The 16071-nt window shown below is 45.0% G+C and overlaps 1 protein-coding gene across 1 annotated transcript in view; it reads left to right on the forward strand.

The window, feature by feature from the left end:
• The window catches only part of LOC124555351, a 264383-nt gene that overhangs the window by 146848 nt on the left and 101464 nt on the right, over nt 1–16071 (forward strand). Inside the window, exon 3 of the mRNA XM_047129231.1 lies at nt 11537–11734. Within this exon, the coding sequence (XP_046985187.1) occupies nt 11537–11734 (198 nt within the window). The remainder of the gene's footprint in view (nt 1–11536; nt 11735–16071) is intronic.

The raw sequence follows: 16071 nt of genomic DNA on the forward strand, positions 1-16071 counted from the left end.
ACCTCTGAACCCAGACGCCGGGAGTCATTGGTGCCGACATGAGCAACAATTTGCAGTCGGGTGCACCCAGTGGTCTCTATCACCGCCGGCAGGGCCTCCTCCACATCTCGGATGAGACCCCCGGGAAGCAGACAGAGTGAACACTGGCCTTCTTCCTCGACCTCTCCGCTATTTTCCTAAGGGGCTCCATCACCCGCCTAACGTTGGAGCTCCCAATCACTAATAAACCCCTCCCCCCGTGTGCCTGCTCGGACCTTGCTGAAGGGGCGGCCACATGTCCACTCACAGGCAGACCGGGCGATGCTACACGGCCAGCCTCCACATTGACCCTCCGCCTCGTGCGCCGCGAACGCCGCTGAACCCGCCACTCCCCTTGGGGAGAAGGTGGCCCAACCGCGCCCGGTACCCGCGAAGATATCTCGACAGCAGGGACAGTGGGTGAAGCATGTAACACCTGGGGTGTACCATGCGACGCACCAGACTCCCCACTGCCGCTACACTCCGAGGCAGCAGCCTGAAGACGGCTGACCGCGGCTGTTCGCGAACAGTGGCCAGCTCCTCCTGCGTCCGTACACAGCAGTCACACATCCTATCCATCCTAAGAAATCAATTTACTGTAGAGAGTTAATCAACTTTTAACTAGACTGCTAATTCACTAAAGACGGCTGATAGTTGACTAAACTGTGTTTACTAGACACTTCTTGTAGAAAACAATGAATATAGCACTACCTGTCTCTGGACTGTATTCAAAACAAACACTAGCACTACTGGCACTGTGGCTGACTGAAGGGACTCTCTCTGACTGTATTCAAAACAAACACGAAATCTGTGGAACACTGTTACTAGCACTCGACAATTAAAGCTTCCTAAAAGCAAAAACACACGGAAGAGGAAGTGACAAGTAAGAAAAATACAGTTAATACTTAAATTAACGTAGCTCGCTGCACAGCAGACGTGACACAGACGGCAGTTACGATGACACACATGATGTTTTCGGACGAATCCTGGTTCTGCTTGTTTGAAAATGGTGGTCTCATTTTGGTTCGTCGCAGACAGGGGGAGCGCCATCACAGTGCAATCGCACAAGACGTACAGACCTCACTCAAGGCCTTATGATGGGGGTGGTATTGGTACATCCAAAAATCACAGTTGGTGGTGTCCAGGGCACTGTTACCAATGTCACCTACGTGAATAACATGTTGCGATCCGTAGCCATACTGCTTCTGTATGACACCCCAGACCCCATTTTTCAGTAAGGGAATGCACGACCACATGTTGAGCCGACCGTTGTGGCCGAGCGGTTCTAGGTGCTTAAGTCTGGAACCGCACGACCGCTACGGTCGCAGGTTCGAATCCTGCCTCGGGTGTGGATGTGTGTGATGTCCTTAGGTTAGTTAGGTTTAAGTAGTTCTAAGTTCTAGGGGACTGATGACCTCAGATATTAACTCCCATAGTGCTCAGAGCCATTTGAACCATATGTTGCTGCACGAACACGTGCCTTCTTGGTGTCACAAGAAGTCAGCCTTTTGCCCTGGCCCGCCAGATCACCAGACTTGTTGTCAATCGAAGGTGTATGGAATTTGGTGAAACGACGAGTGCAGTGTTGTGACCAAATCCCAACCACCAGAGATGAACTTAGGAACTAGGTGAATGCAGCGTGGATGGCTCTACAAAAGAACGCCATTTGCGCCTTACACGTGTCGATGCCATCACGCATGGAACAATTTACCAGGGCCCATGGCGGACCCTGTGCCTAGTAGGCAACAGGACAGATGCTGATCCGAGGTGACTGAAATGCTAATCATTTCTGCAGAACATACTAATGTACATGTCCTGTGAATATAAAATCTCTGATCGTTCTAGGTGTTGTGTTTTTTTGTGAACATGAGTGTAGTTTCAGCCTGCTAGGCCATTCTCAAGTGACATTGTGGTTCTGTACAAAATACAATATATTATGTTACCTTCACGGTTAGAAATTTAATGACGTAACTGTGAACGTATTTTAAATAATTCTACCTGCAATAGAAAACTGCAATGCCAAGCTATCAAACCAATAGTACAACATTTGTGAATCAAACCGAATAGAAAACACAAATTTAAAGACGCTGGAAAAGCGTGGAAAATGACACCTTTTTGAATTATTGTGCAATAATGCACAGTGTTCTGTAATATTGTCCCATGCCGACATCACTCCACGTAGTTTTTATGCACGCATATTGCATTATCGAAGCTGTTCCATTGCCGATTGGTCAGCTATCTGAAAATGCACGGGAGCTCGGAATAAGGATATCCAGCGTTACCGAGAAGATTTTATACGCAATATTCCTGTGAGAAAACGATGCAGTCATCTCGAGATTCTGAAAGATGCCACCTGAGGTAAAAGATATGCTTTTCGAAACATCTCCCAGTAGATAATCCAACAACGATCCTTCTGAGCCGGCCGCTGTGGCCTAGCGGTTCTAGGCGCTTCAGTCCGGAGCCGCGCTGCTGCTACGGTCGCAGGTTCGAATCCTGCCTCGGGCATGGATGTGTGTGATGTCCTTAGGTTAGTTAGGTTCAAGTAGTTCTAAGTCTAGTGGACTGATGACCTCAGATGTTAAGTCCCATAGTGCTTAGAGCCATTTGAACTATTTTGATCCTTCTGAAAGCGATAATGATGCAAGCGACAAATGTGGCTACGATTTCGATTGAAAAATGTAAAATATCGAACAAAAGTTTCAGTATGGCAGTTTTGACTTCTATTCGTTATCAGCGACCTTAAAATATCTTATATCCAAAGTTTTACTCGAATCCAGTGAATATATAATTATTAATCCGCTAAATTAGATCCGCCGTTTTGAATCTGGAATTCCAAGACCGAATTCGTAATCAGCAATGCCAAAATAAGAACACAGTTTTGTATGATTTTTACATCCATTTTCCTACTGTGTCCAGGTATTGAAGTGAGTTGGCCCATGGTGCGCCGTCAGGAGAAAGGGTTCCAGAAACGTCTGGCCTATTACACCAAATGTAAACAAACACGTGACTCAGGTACGGTTCGTGTTTATTATCACGGCTGCCATACCACGTGCCCAAAATGTTGACCTTGAGTTTCTACTCGCTAGAAAGTGATTCTGGAGAAACAATACTGCTTGTTGACTTTCACCTGGAGTTAATGGCAGCACAGGCCCATGTTAGAAGGCGTTTCATACCTCCGGAATTCGTTGATGCTTCCTAACAGACCTCTTGTTTTTGTTTTCGCCGCAAAAAAAGTCTAGAAATGCTATGTTTGGTAAGTGTGCAGACCATTTCGCGTTTCCTGTACGACCGTTCGAGTGCTGTCCAGATATTATCTTAAGTGGTTCTGTCATTACATGTGCAGAATGGGACTCCTTCATGTTCTACATCTACATCTACATCCATACTCCGCAAGCCACCTAACGGTGTGTGGCGGAGGGTACCTTGAGTACCTCTATCGGTTCTCCCTTCTATTCCAGTCTCGTATTGTTCGTGGAAAGAAGGATTGTCGGTATGCCTCTGTGTGGGCTCTAATCTCTCTGATTTTATCCTCATGGTCTCTTCGTGAGATATACGTAGGAGGGAGCAATATACTGCTTGACTCTTCGGTGAATGTATGTTCTCGAAACTTTGACAAAAGCCCGTACCGAGCTACTGAGCGTCTCTCCTGCAGAGTCTTCCAGTGGAGTTTATCTATCATCTCCGTAACGCTTTCGCGGTTACTAAATGATCCTGTAACGAAGCGCGCTGCTCTCCGTTGGATCTTCTCTATATCTTCTATCAACCCTATCTGGTACGGATCCCACACTGCTGAGCAGTATTCAAGCAGTGGGCGAACAAGCGTACTGTAACCTACTTCCTTTGTTTTCGGATTGCATTTCCTTAGGATTCTTCCAATGAATCTCAGTCTGGCATCTGCTTTACCGACGATCAACATTATATGATCATTCCATTTTAAATCACTCCTAATGCGTACTCCCAGATAATTTATGGTATTAACTGCTTCCAGTTGCTGACCTGCTATTTTTTAGCTAAATAATAAAGGATCTATCTTTCTGTTACTACGATATAGACTGCCTTATGTCCAGAGGAATGTCTTCCAATAACTTCGGCAGCAGCGTATTTTAGGAACTCGAGATAGTTGAGTGTATTTATATTTTCATCAATAAAAGAGGGACCAATGGTGCGGTTCTAGAAAAACACGCACCAAACGTTGACAGACCATGTGCGTTGTTTTTATCCACTTCTTTCAGTTAGAGTGGATTTTCAAGTGACGATCAGTGCATATTGCGAAGACTGACTTGCCCTTGGTTTGTAAACGCTGGTTCTCCCTTAAGCAAAATTTTGCATAGATATCCGGCATGACTTTGCGCTTTTCGTAGATAATATTCGGATAACTGTATCAATTACAGAAGTCGTTGCCATGAAGCTGTAGATGCAACGAAATGTGAAAGGGATGAAGTCCGATGGACTGTAGTGTTCGCAGAACAATCGTTTGATTGATCCCTCTCGTACTTCCAAGATGCCTCTAAGTGACATTTAAATTATGTGTTACTGCTGCTAAGATGTTAGTTTCACTTCTTTCATCTGTTGCTCTTCTTTTTCTTTGGCGTATTTTATTCTCCGCACTTTCGTTTTCTAGAATATTCTTATTGTGTTTGCAGAGAGAGATAAACCGTGAGTCCTTGGCACGCTCTGGCTACTTTCAGCATATAGCCGCACCGCTGCTTTAATACTGTGGCGCCATGCGCCATAAACTTTATCCACATTTTCGATCATCGTATACATTGCGACTGGCTCAATAGCTTTACGAGTAAGGTATCTGATTGCTACAACAGCAGAATACAGAATGATGGGCTTCAAGCGCACAGGTAAACACAAGGACTATTTCTGAGCTACACTTTTGCTCACATTTGGTATGATAGGGAAGACGTTTGTTGAACCTCTTCTCCTAGCGGCGGAAAAGTGGTTTTGCGGTGGTACTATCTTAATATTATTTGATCAATTCAATTACATGTTATGTCGTTGAACTTGTTTTAGAAGCTTGTTTCAAATGCCACAGAAAAAAGTATATAGTTTCATTAAAAAAATTAAGTGGGTGTCGTAATTCAGTGATATAAACGATAAAAATTACTTGCGAACGTCAGGAATTTCGCCATACTGTCCGCCCTAACTTGGCGAAAATCGCACTTCGGCATGTTTGTTCATTCTGGTTATACAAGTGGCGTTCAATAAGCAATGTCAGCGCGACGGCCGTACGTCACCTTACTGTATTACATGGTACCACTCTACTGGTCGATGTCACAACCAACGTCTTGCTGCATCAATAACAAAATAAACAATTTATAATTTCAAAAGTACTCTCCACAACTTTTAATATCTTTTTATGTGAAGCAAGACGGTCAGTGCCATCGTGGAGAAATGGTTGCGGTTCCCTACGGAACTATGATTGTACACAGGCGTGCCTCTCTTCGTCCGTAGCAAATCGAAGGCCACGAATGTCTTTCCTCAGGGCTCTGAAAATGTGGAAATCGCATGGGGAGGGATCGAAACTGTATGGGGAATTTGTAAAGACTTGGCAGCGAAACTTATGCAGCGTGGTCGAAACAACCTTGGCAACAGGCCGGCGGGCAAAGTGGTTCCGTAGGCAACTGCAGACATTTTTCATGAAGGCATTGAGCGCCTTGTCTCACAGTGAAATGAATGTATTAACAGTTACGGCGATTATTTTCGAAATAATGTTACTTTTTTCCATCTGTCTCCATTTCATTTGACTGCCCTTGTGCATCCAAATGTATCAGAAGTTGTCCAACTTCTGTTAACACCATACCGCACTACCCGACCACGTCAGCAGATTATCAGCTTTTACACGAAAAAATTGCATCACCGTAATATCTTATATTCTACATTAAACATTGTCTTCGGTACTTATTTTTGGTGAGTTATTCCAGAACACAAAAAATGTCCGTGTAAAATCTTGCAGTCACTTTCTGTACGTTTCTTGGGAAAACAGGAGAGGCGCTTCGCGAACTTTGGTCGACAAAAATCACCATTTTTGAAATACCTCGTTTATCTTTTAATGGTGCCCGTAAGCTGTTGTAGTCTTTAGTTCAAAGACTAATTTGATGCAGCGCTCCGCGCTATTTTATCTTGTGCAAGTCTGGCCATATCTACATGACTACTGCAATCTTCATACATTTTAACCTGCTTACTACGATATTTAAGTCTTCCTCTTCCAGTGCCCTCAACACTTCCTTTCATAACGAACTTAAGTATTCTTTGATGCCTCAGTATACACTATGTGATCAAAAGTATCTGGACACCCCGAAAAACGTGCGTTTTTCATATTAGGTGTATTGTGCTGCCACCTACTGCCAGGTACTCCATATCAGCGACCTCCGTATTCATTAGGCATTGTGAGAGAGCGGAATGGGGCGCTACTCGAACTCAAGGACTTCGAATGTGGTCAGGTGATTGGGTGTCACTTGTGTCATACGTTTGTACGCGACATTTCCACAGTCCTAAACATCCCTAGGTCCACTGTTTCCGATGTGATAGTGATGTGGAAACGTGAACGGACAAGTACAGCACAAAATCGTACAGGCCGACCTGGTCTCTTGACTGACAGGAACCGCCGACAGTTGAAGAGGTTCGTAATGTGTAATCGGCAGACATCTATGCAAAACTTCACACAGGAATTCCAAACTGCATCAGGATCCACTGCAAGTACGAAAGTTAGGCGGGAGGTGAGAAAATTTGGATTTCAAAGTCGAGCGGCTGCTCATAAGCCACACATCACGCCGGTAAACACCATACGACGCCTCGCTTGGTGTAAGGAGCGTAAACATTTGACGATTGAACAATGGAAACACATTGTGTGGACTGACAAATCACGGTACACCATGTGTCAATCCGATGGCAGGGTGTGGGTATGGCAAATGCCCGGTGAATGTCATCTGCCAGCGTATGTAGTGCCAACAGTAAAATTCGGAGGCGGTGTGTTATGGTGTGGTCGTGTTTTTCGTGGAGTGGGCTTGCACCCTTGTTGTTTTGCGTGGCACTATCACAGCACAGACCTACATTGATGTTTTAAGCACCTTCTTGCTTCCCACTGTTGAAGAGCAATTCGGGGATGTTGATTTCATCTTTCAACATGATCGAAAACCTCTTCATATTGCACGGTCTGTGGCGGAGTGGTTACACGACAATAACATCCCTGTAATGGACTGGCCTGCACAGAGTCCTGACCTGAATCCTATAGAACAGCTCTGGGATGTTTTGGAACGCCGACTTCGTGCCAGGTCTCAGCGACCGACTTCGATACCTCTCCTCAGTGCAGCACTCCGTGAAGAATGGGCTGCCATTCCCCAGAAGGCTTCTAGCACCTGGTTGAACGTATGTCTGCTAGAGTGGAAGCTGTCATCAAGTCTAAGGGTGGGCCAAAACCGTATTGAATTCCAGCATTATCGATGGAGGGCACCACGAACTTTTAAGTAATTTTCAGCCACGTGTCCGGATACTTTTGATCGCATAGCGTATATGAAATACGCATGTTACATACGTCGTTCTGTTTGGGAAAATTAGCTCAAAAATGGGTGTGATGCCTGAAACACGTCGCGCTTGTCGGAATATTAAAGGAGCATAAAACAGCGAAGGTGGAGCAATTGTGCCGGCCGGTGTGACCGAGCGGTTGTAGGAGCTTCAGTCCGGAACCGCGCGACCGCTACGGTCGCAGGTTCGAATCCTGCTTCGGGCATGGATGTGTGTGGTGTCCTTAGATTAGTTAGGTTTAAGTAGTTCTAAGTTCTAGGGGACTGATGACCTCAGATGTCAAGTCCCACAGTGCTCAGAGCCATTTGAACCATTTTTGGAGCAATTGTTTCATATATACTAAGGTATCAAGGAATAGTTAATTTGATGACACATTCGTCCTTGTGATATGGACCGAGCAACTGGCTTGGTGACATGGTGTGCACTGGGTACACAACACGAGCTCCACCGGTTCGCAAAGCTAGTAATCTGGTCAGCAGCTGTTACATTTCTGACGTGTGAAGACCAGTGCATGTGGTCGGTTCTCGAGGGCGCCGTCGCGTCATCTTCTAAAAAGATAACAATGCCGTACAGTGCCCATGCTGTACTGATTTATCTCTATACAGACGGTATTTGACTGTTGTCTTGACCATCACGTTCTCCATATTTCACAACCATTGAAAACATTTGGTCACGGGTTGCCGAAGGACTAGCACACTGCCACTAGCTAGCCACTATGATCGAGTCTGGCCTGTCTCGGGTGCAGAGCCATTGTCGTTGCCGGCGGTGACAGCTACGTGTAGTAAGTTTCACACCTTCTGTACCCACTGTGATCTAGAAATTAAATCGTGTATTATTCCACTGTACCGTGTATGCACAAAATAAAATTTCGTTATTTCGTATTCTTACTCCTGTTGCAACTTTAATGGCGAGCAGTGTGTAAAGATAATGGAGAGTAATAGGTTCAAAAGGGATTGCAGTACGTCAGTGAGAGATATGCAAACTTTAACTTTTGTTGTTCTTTCGTCCTTAGTTGCTTGTAATATTATATTAATTTTCACGTTTGGTGTGCCTATATCCAACCTTATACCATACACTTTTCGGGAGATGCAAGAGCAGTTGAACAGAATTGACAGAGTGTTGAAAAGGATTGTAAGATGAACATTTATGAAAGTAAAGCAAAGGTATTCGAATGTAGTCGAATGAAATCGAATGAAATCAAGCGATGCTGAGGGAATTAGATTAGGAAACGAGACACTCAAAGGAGTCGATGAGTTTTGCTATTTGGGCATCAAAATACGAGGGCTTGCTGAAATGCAATGCCTTCGAAATTTTTATGTTAAAACTCTTAAAGTTGTATAAATAAAACAAACTTTTTTAACGTTCTACGTCTTAATTCTTCACGCCTACACATTTATTTCTCAACACAGTCACCCTGGCTACGAACACATTTATCCCAACGAGAGACCAGTTTGTTGCTAGCGTCACTGAAGGTAGTTTGAATTTGTCGACGGAGCCCACAACCTCACCTCTGCTTGCACCGCTTTATCACTATGAAAGTGAAGTCCTCGAAAGTGTTCTTTAAGTTTTGGGAACACATGAAAATCGGATGGGGCTAAGTCGGGACTGCATGGAGGATGATCGATGACAGAGAACCCAAGGCGTCGGATTGTTGCACATTGTGTGGTCATGCTTAAGGAGAGAGTGCTCTATATGTAGACGAAGTCTTCCAATTCGAAACTCGGTTACAGCACGCTGTTTCCCAGGCACAAACACAGTTACAACACGTTACACGTTACAGTTCGGAGCCCTCTACCGGCAGAGGGCTGCAAATATGTAGGCATGAAGAATAAAGATGACTAAAGCTGATAACGTCCGTTTTATTTAAAATGCTTTCAGCGTTTTGACGTAAGAAATTGGGAGGCATTACTTCTCAGAATGCCCTCGTAACTGATGGTGGCCGCGCGGCTATAATCACGTCGGAAACCTTTTCACATGAATTAGCTGAGTAGAAGTGACTACCCTTTTATACCTTGTGTAAGCGATAGTACCGCCATCTGTAGACTTGCATATCGCTGTCACTTGACTTTGTCACCTCTGTGTAGTTTACTTAATTCAAAACGTAACATGAAGTAAACGATTGTTTATATTTAGTGCTGTAATAAAGAAAATTCGGATGACAGAAAACAGAAATACAGCTGTAAAACTACACTACTGGCCATTAAAATTGCTACACCACGAAGATGACGTGCTACAGACGTGAAATTTAACCGACAGGAAGAAGATGCTGTGATATGCAAATGATTAGCTTTTCAGAGCATTCACACAAGTGTGGCGCCGGTGGCGACACCTACAACGTGCTGACATGAGGAAAGTTTCCAACCGATTTCTCATACACAAACGGCAGTTGACCGGCGTTGCCTGGTGAAATGTTATTGTGTTGCCTCGTGTAAGGAGGAGAAATGCGTACCATCACGTTTCCGACTTTGATAAAGGTCGGATTGAAGCCTATCGTGATTGCGATTTGTCGTATCGCGACATTGCTGCTCGCGTTGGTCGAGATCCAATTACTGTTAGCAGAATATGGAATCGGTGGGTTCAGGAGGGTAATACGGAACGCCGTCCTGTATCCCAACGGCCTCGTATCACTAGCAGTCGAGACGACAGGCATCTTATCCGCATGGCTGTAACGGATAGTGCAGCCACGTCTCGATCCCTGAGTCAACAGATGGGGACGTTTGCAAGACAATAACCATCTACACGAACAGTTCGACGACGTTTGCAGCAGCATGGACTATCAGCTCGGAGACCATGGCTACGGTTACCCTTCACGCTGCATCACAAACAGGAGCGCCTGCGTTGGTATACTCAACGACGAACCTGGGTGCACGAATGGCAAAACGTCATTTTTCTGGATGAATCCAGGTTCTGTTTACAGCATCATGATGGTCGCATCCGTGTTTGGCGACATCGTGGTGAACGCACATCGGAGGCGTGTATTCGTCATTGCCATACTGGCGTATCACCCGGCGTGATGGTATGAGGTGCCATTGATTACACGTCTCGGTCACCTCTTGTTCACATTGACGGCACTTTGAACAGTGGACGTTACATTTCAGATGTGTTACGACCCGTGGCTCTACCCTTCATTCGATCCCTGCGAAACCCTACATTTCAGCAGGATAATGCACGATCGCATGTTGCAAGTCCTCTACGGGCCTTTCTGGATACAGAAAATGTTCGACTGCTGCCCTGGCCAGCACATCCTCCAGATCTCTCACCGATTGAAAACGTCTGGTCAATGGTGACCGAGCAACTGGCTCGTCACAATACGCCAGTCACTACTCTTGATGAACTGTGGTATCGTGTTGAAGCTGCATGGGCAGCTGTACCTGTAAACGCCATCCAAACTCTGTTTGACTCAATGCCCAGGCGTATCAAGGCCGTAATTACGGCCAGAGGTGGTTGTTCTGGGTACTGATTTCTCAGGATCTATGCACCCAAATTGCGTGAAAATGTAATCACATGTGAGTTCTAGTATAATATATTTGTCCAATGAATACCCGTTTATCATATGCATTTGTTCTTGGTGAAGCAATTTTAATGGGCAGTAGTGTAGAACAAGAACACATGTAGAGTAGCATCTAAAAACACTGCCACTGATGATACATTTCAAGAAAATAAAGGCGAAACGCGTATGGAATGAGGAAATTAGTTTTATTTAGTTGTGCTTACACTTACCTAGCATGAAAATTATAAACGTTATACTATTAAGTTCACTGACAATTCTTGATACACTTCGCTTGGGTGTATTCAACAGGTATGTCAAGCTCGCAAAGGAATCTCCAGTAGTCAAAAAGCGCAGAGTTATTGCGAATGTCTCGACCATGCGTACGCGCCCTATGCACCGATCTGCGAGTTCGCCAACACCCCAATCCGCTCTACATGTCGTTGCTTTGTGACGCGGATGCAAATTCAGCACTTGCAAGTTGCCGTGTGCATGTTGCAGAACCGCATGGCGGCGGCGCAGGCAGAGAGCTCTGCGGCCGCAGCAGCGGCAGCATCGGCGGCGCAGCAGGAAGCAGGCACCCCCACGGGCAGGACGGAGATTCTCCACAAGTCCAGTAAGGAGTTGTACCGCGCCGTCGCCGCGCAGTGGGGCATCACCTGCAAGATGAGTGACCACTGCCGCTGCCTCGACTGCCAGGTTTGTCTGCACTGCCACTTCTCTGGCTATGTTCTCACTCTTCCAACGTGTCCCACCCAAAACACTCCTCTCATCCGTACCTCAGAGATTCCGTGGGGTCGTGCAGTGTCGGCCTAAATCCACACACCCATTGCTGCGCGGATTTAAAGGGGAATTAATTCTGCCTTTCAAATCGGTCCAAACAAAGGTTGCCATCTTGGACAGGGTGCTGTTACCGTCGTCACCACGTTTTGCATTGCATGCTGAGCGTTAGTCTCATTTATAAAGTCCGGTTTGCCAACAGCGCTCGGCAGACAGTTGGCGCTATATGTATTTAATTTGTTTATTCTTAGGTTTGGTAGTCATTGTTACAACCACGATTTGGTGCTGGTAGAGTCATAACAGTCTACTGAATTTAGAGGCAGTGTGAGAGGTTTGGACAGTGGATTTTATCCTATAAGGTCCACACTAAATAATCTGGATGGCCACCGTGCCCTGGAGAATCTTCAATATACTCCACGTTCTGTTTGTGCGATATGTTGGAGGTAAGGCCCCCTGATGAGCAATTACCATGAATGCGCATGACTGGCTCTGCGAAGATGAAAGAAGTAATAGTTGGAGGGAGTTTGCGATGTATGCACTGGGCGTTTGTTTTAACTGGAGACAGCTAATATCTCGAATACGACGCATCGTATGAAAAAAAAATGTTCTAGGTGAAAAGAAAATATTAGTAAACGGGACATCCATCTGTCCTACAACTGGACACCTCCTAAGCACTCCTCCTACTCAGGCGTGGTAAACATTTTATTTTAAAACGGGAATCCGCCAGTTCATAAAATGGGAATCCGCGATATTTGGATTCTGCACCAAAAAATACGTACAGTTTACTCAAACCATTATTTCTCTTTCGTGATACATGGTGCTGTAATCGACAAATATAAAGTGTGCCTGTTTTTGCAATTAAGAGCCAAAACATTTGATTATACATTTCATTTACAGCGTAAATGTAAACCTTTGTGTAATAACAGTTGATATTTATTTTCGAAATTTACTTTAGTGTTGCAAATGTGATTTTACAGTACAAATAATACGGCTAGACATTGACATCTCTGGCAAATAAGCTGCTTGTATGGTAACGTAGTCTCTATTCCCTATCGGGTTGATTGTGGTGAGTCCCCAAGCCACTGAAATGCTGGAACCCCACCATCAGGGCGAATGATTTCGATCTGTTTCCACCCAACCACCATAACTCTTGCACTGGCCGCTACACGGCTACCAGCGGAATACAGACCACATACATTGTAATGAGGTAAAACGTCCATGAAGTGAGGGTGACAAATGCACCTGCCGTGGATATTCACCGGAATCGAGAACCCCAATGGTGAGAGGCAAGGGGACTTACTGAAATCAAGCGTCCTGACGGAAACAGAAAACTATTGCATTTAAGTCAGTGTCCCTGGGCCACGCGCAACAGTTGCTAACCGACCTTGAAATGGGTAACCATATTGTGCTACACAATCAAATTTGTAGCTCTAAAGTCAATTACGAACACAAATATCGCCAGTTAGGACACAGAGGTTTACATTTACACCGTAAATGAAACGCAGAATCACATGCATCTTTCTCAATCGCAAAAACAGGCGCACCTGATATTTGTTGATTATAGCTCCATCAGCTGCGAATGTGAAACAACACTTTCACTAAACTGTAAGTATTTTATGGCGTAGAATCCGAATATGCAATAAAATGAGGTGTGGGTTCGCATTGTAAAATACAAAGCTGACTCCGCCCATACAGGAAACATTTAACTTTTCACCTGTAACATTTTTTTCATACGATGCTTCGTTTTAGAGATGTTTAGTTGCCGCAAGGTAAAACAAACACCCTGTACATACTGAGTGGTTATAATTAAAGTGCAGGTACCCGTGGAGGTCCGGCTTGGACTGTAATTGCCGGCCGATGTGGCCGAGCGGTTCTAGGCGCTTCAGTCTGGAACCGCGCGACCGCTACAGTCGCAGGTTCGAATCCTGCCTCGGGCATCGATGTGTGTGATGTCCTTAGGTTAGTTAGGTTTAAGTAGTTCTAAGTTCTAGGGGACTGATGACCTCAGATGTTAAGTCCCATAGTGCTCAGAGCCATTTGAACCATTTGGACTGTAATTATCGTATTAATGCGGAACTTGGTAGGTATGCTAATGCATTAATACGGAACTGATTTACGCTGGAAAAAAAATTAGTTCCAATTTGGGACACCAGGTGTAAACCTGGCGCTGTGCACTGTATGAGGCCGGCCGGTGTGGCCGTGCGGTTCTAAGCGCGTCAGTTTGGAACCGCGTGACCGCTACGGTCGCAGGTTCGAATCCTGCCTCGGGCATGGATGTGTGTGATGTCCTTAGGTTAGTTAGGTTTAACTAGTTCTAAGTTCTAGGGGACTGATGACCTCAGTAGTTAAGTCCCATAGTGCTCAGATCCATTTGAACCATTTTTGCACTGTATGATGATATGTCATCCATGCTGTCGTTTGACAAACCATAACTTGAGTGAACAGTGTGGCTATCGAGAAGAGAGTCTGTGTGCTGTTAATGAAACTGTTTTATGTGAACGGCAGCAATTACAATGCTGCATTGAGAAAATATTGCCGACTGAAAGGTCTGAGAAGAGGCCCAATATCATTAAATGGTTTAAAGAAGATGATAATGAAAAACGAAAACACGGATGAGCTTAATGTGGCAGCTGGAAGAGTAAGGCGTCTTTCCCCAGCAGAAGTTATTGACGAGGTTGCTGTTGCTGTAACTGACCACGCAGCACGTGCCTCGTGTAGTGCTAGTGCTTGTGCAGTGTCACGAGAATTGTCTGTCCCATGGTCAGCAGTACAGATCGTTTTGCAGTATGTATTACACTGGTACCTGTATAAGATCCAACGGTGCAGCAACTGAAATCTTATGTTACACGATATATACGAGGTGTGGCTAGAAAAAAACCGGACTAGTACTGGTGAAACAATAAAACGAATGCAATAAGGCTGAAAGTCGCGTGGCCTGTCACGTGACTCTCGCTCCGCCTACTGCTCGAGTTTCATCTGCCTCCTGCACTTAGTCTGCCCGTGGCGTCTGTTTTAAGTAGTTAACGTTTTGTCTGTGCGTCGGAAAATGTTGAGTGTACAGAAAGAACAGCGTGTTAACATCAAATTTTGTTTCAAACTAGGAAAATCTGCAAGTGAAACGTTTGTAATGTTACAACAAGTGTATGGCGATGATTGTTTATCGCGAACACAAGTGTTTGAGTGGTTTAAACGATTTAAAGATGGCCGCGAAGACATCAGTGATGACACTCGCACTGGCAAACCATTGTCAGCAAAAACTGATGCAAACATTGAAAAAATCGGTAAACTTGTTCGACAAGACAACAAGTCAACTCCTGTTAACTCAGACACTGCTCTGATTGTTAAACGGCGATCTTGTCGAACAAGTTTACCGATTTTTTCAATGTTTGCATCAGTTTTTGCTCACAATGGTCTGCCAGTGCGAGTGTCATCACTGGTGTCTTCGCGGCCATCTTTAAATCGTTTAAACCACTCAAACACTTGTGTTCGCGATAAACAATCATCGCCGTACACTTGTTGTAACATTACAAACGTTTCACTTGCAGATTTTCCTAGTTTGAAACAAAATTTGATGTTAACACGCTGTTCTTTCTGTACACTCAACATTTTCCGACGCACAGACAAAACGTCAACTACTTAAAACAGACGCCACGGGCAGACTGAGTGCGGGAGGCAGATGAAACTCGAGCAGTAGGCGGAGCGAGAGTCACGTGACAGGCCACGCGACTTTCAGCCTTATTGCATTCGTTTTATTGTTTCACCAGTACTAGTCCGGTTTTTTTCTAGCCACACCTCGTACATTCTGAATTCTGCTCTTTGGTTCCTGGCACGGATCGAAATTGATAACATGTGGTCGGGCAATAGTCTGTCGAGTGAGGAGGCCCATTTTACGCTACATGATGCAGTGAATACATGAGATCTTCCGAATTTGGGGTACTGTTAAACTGTGTGTTCTGCGCGAAGTGCCACTGTACTTGCCGTATGTGACTGTGTGATATGGATTCACAAGCGCCTGTATTCTGACCCCATTCTTCTTTGAAGAGAATACACCCAGAGGGCCTGTCAGGTGTACAGCGATGTCTGCACTTTATCAAGACCTCCTTGTACAGAATGCGAGTCCTGTTTTGGAAGAGGGCAACTGTGTGGAAACCACTGTTTTCATACAAAATGAATCAACACCTCATGCCGCTCGCCCAGTGATAGATGTGCTTAATGCAAACTTCAACGAACATGTTATCCCCAGAGATATTCCAGAT

This window comes from Schistocerca americana, chromosome X, assembly GCF_021461395.2.
Source record: "Schistocerca americana isolate TAMUIC-IGC-003095 chromosome X, iqSchAmer2.1, whole genome shotgun sequence".
Classification (NCBI taxonomy): Eukaryota; Metazoa; Arthropoda; class Insecta; order Orthoptera; family Acrididae; genus Schistocerca; species Schistocerca americana.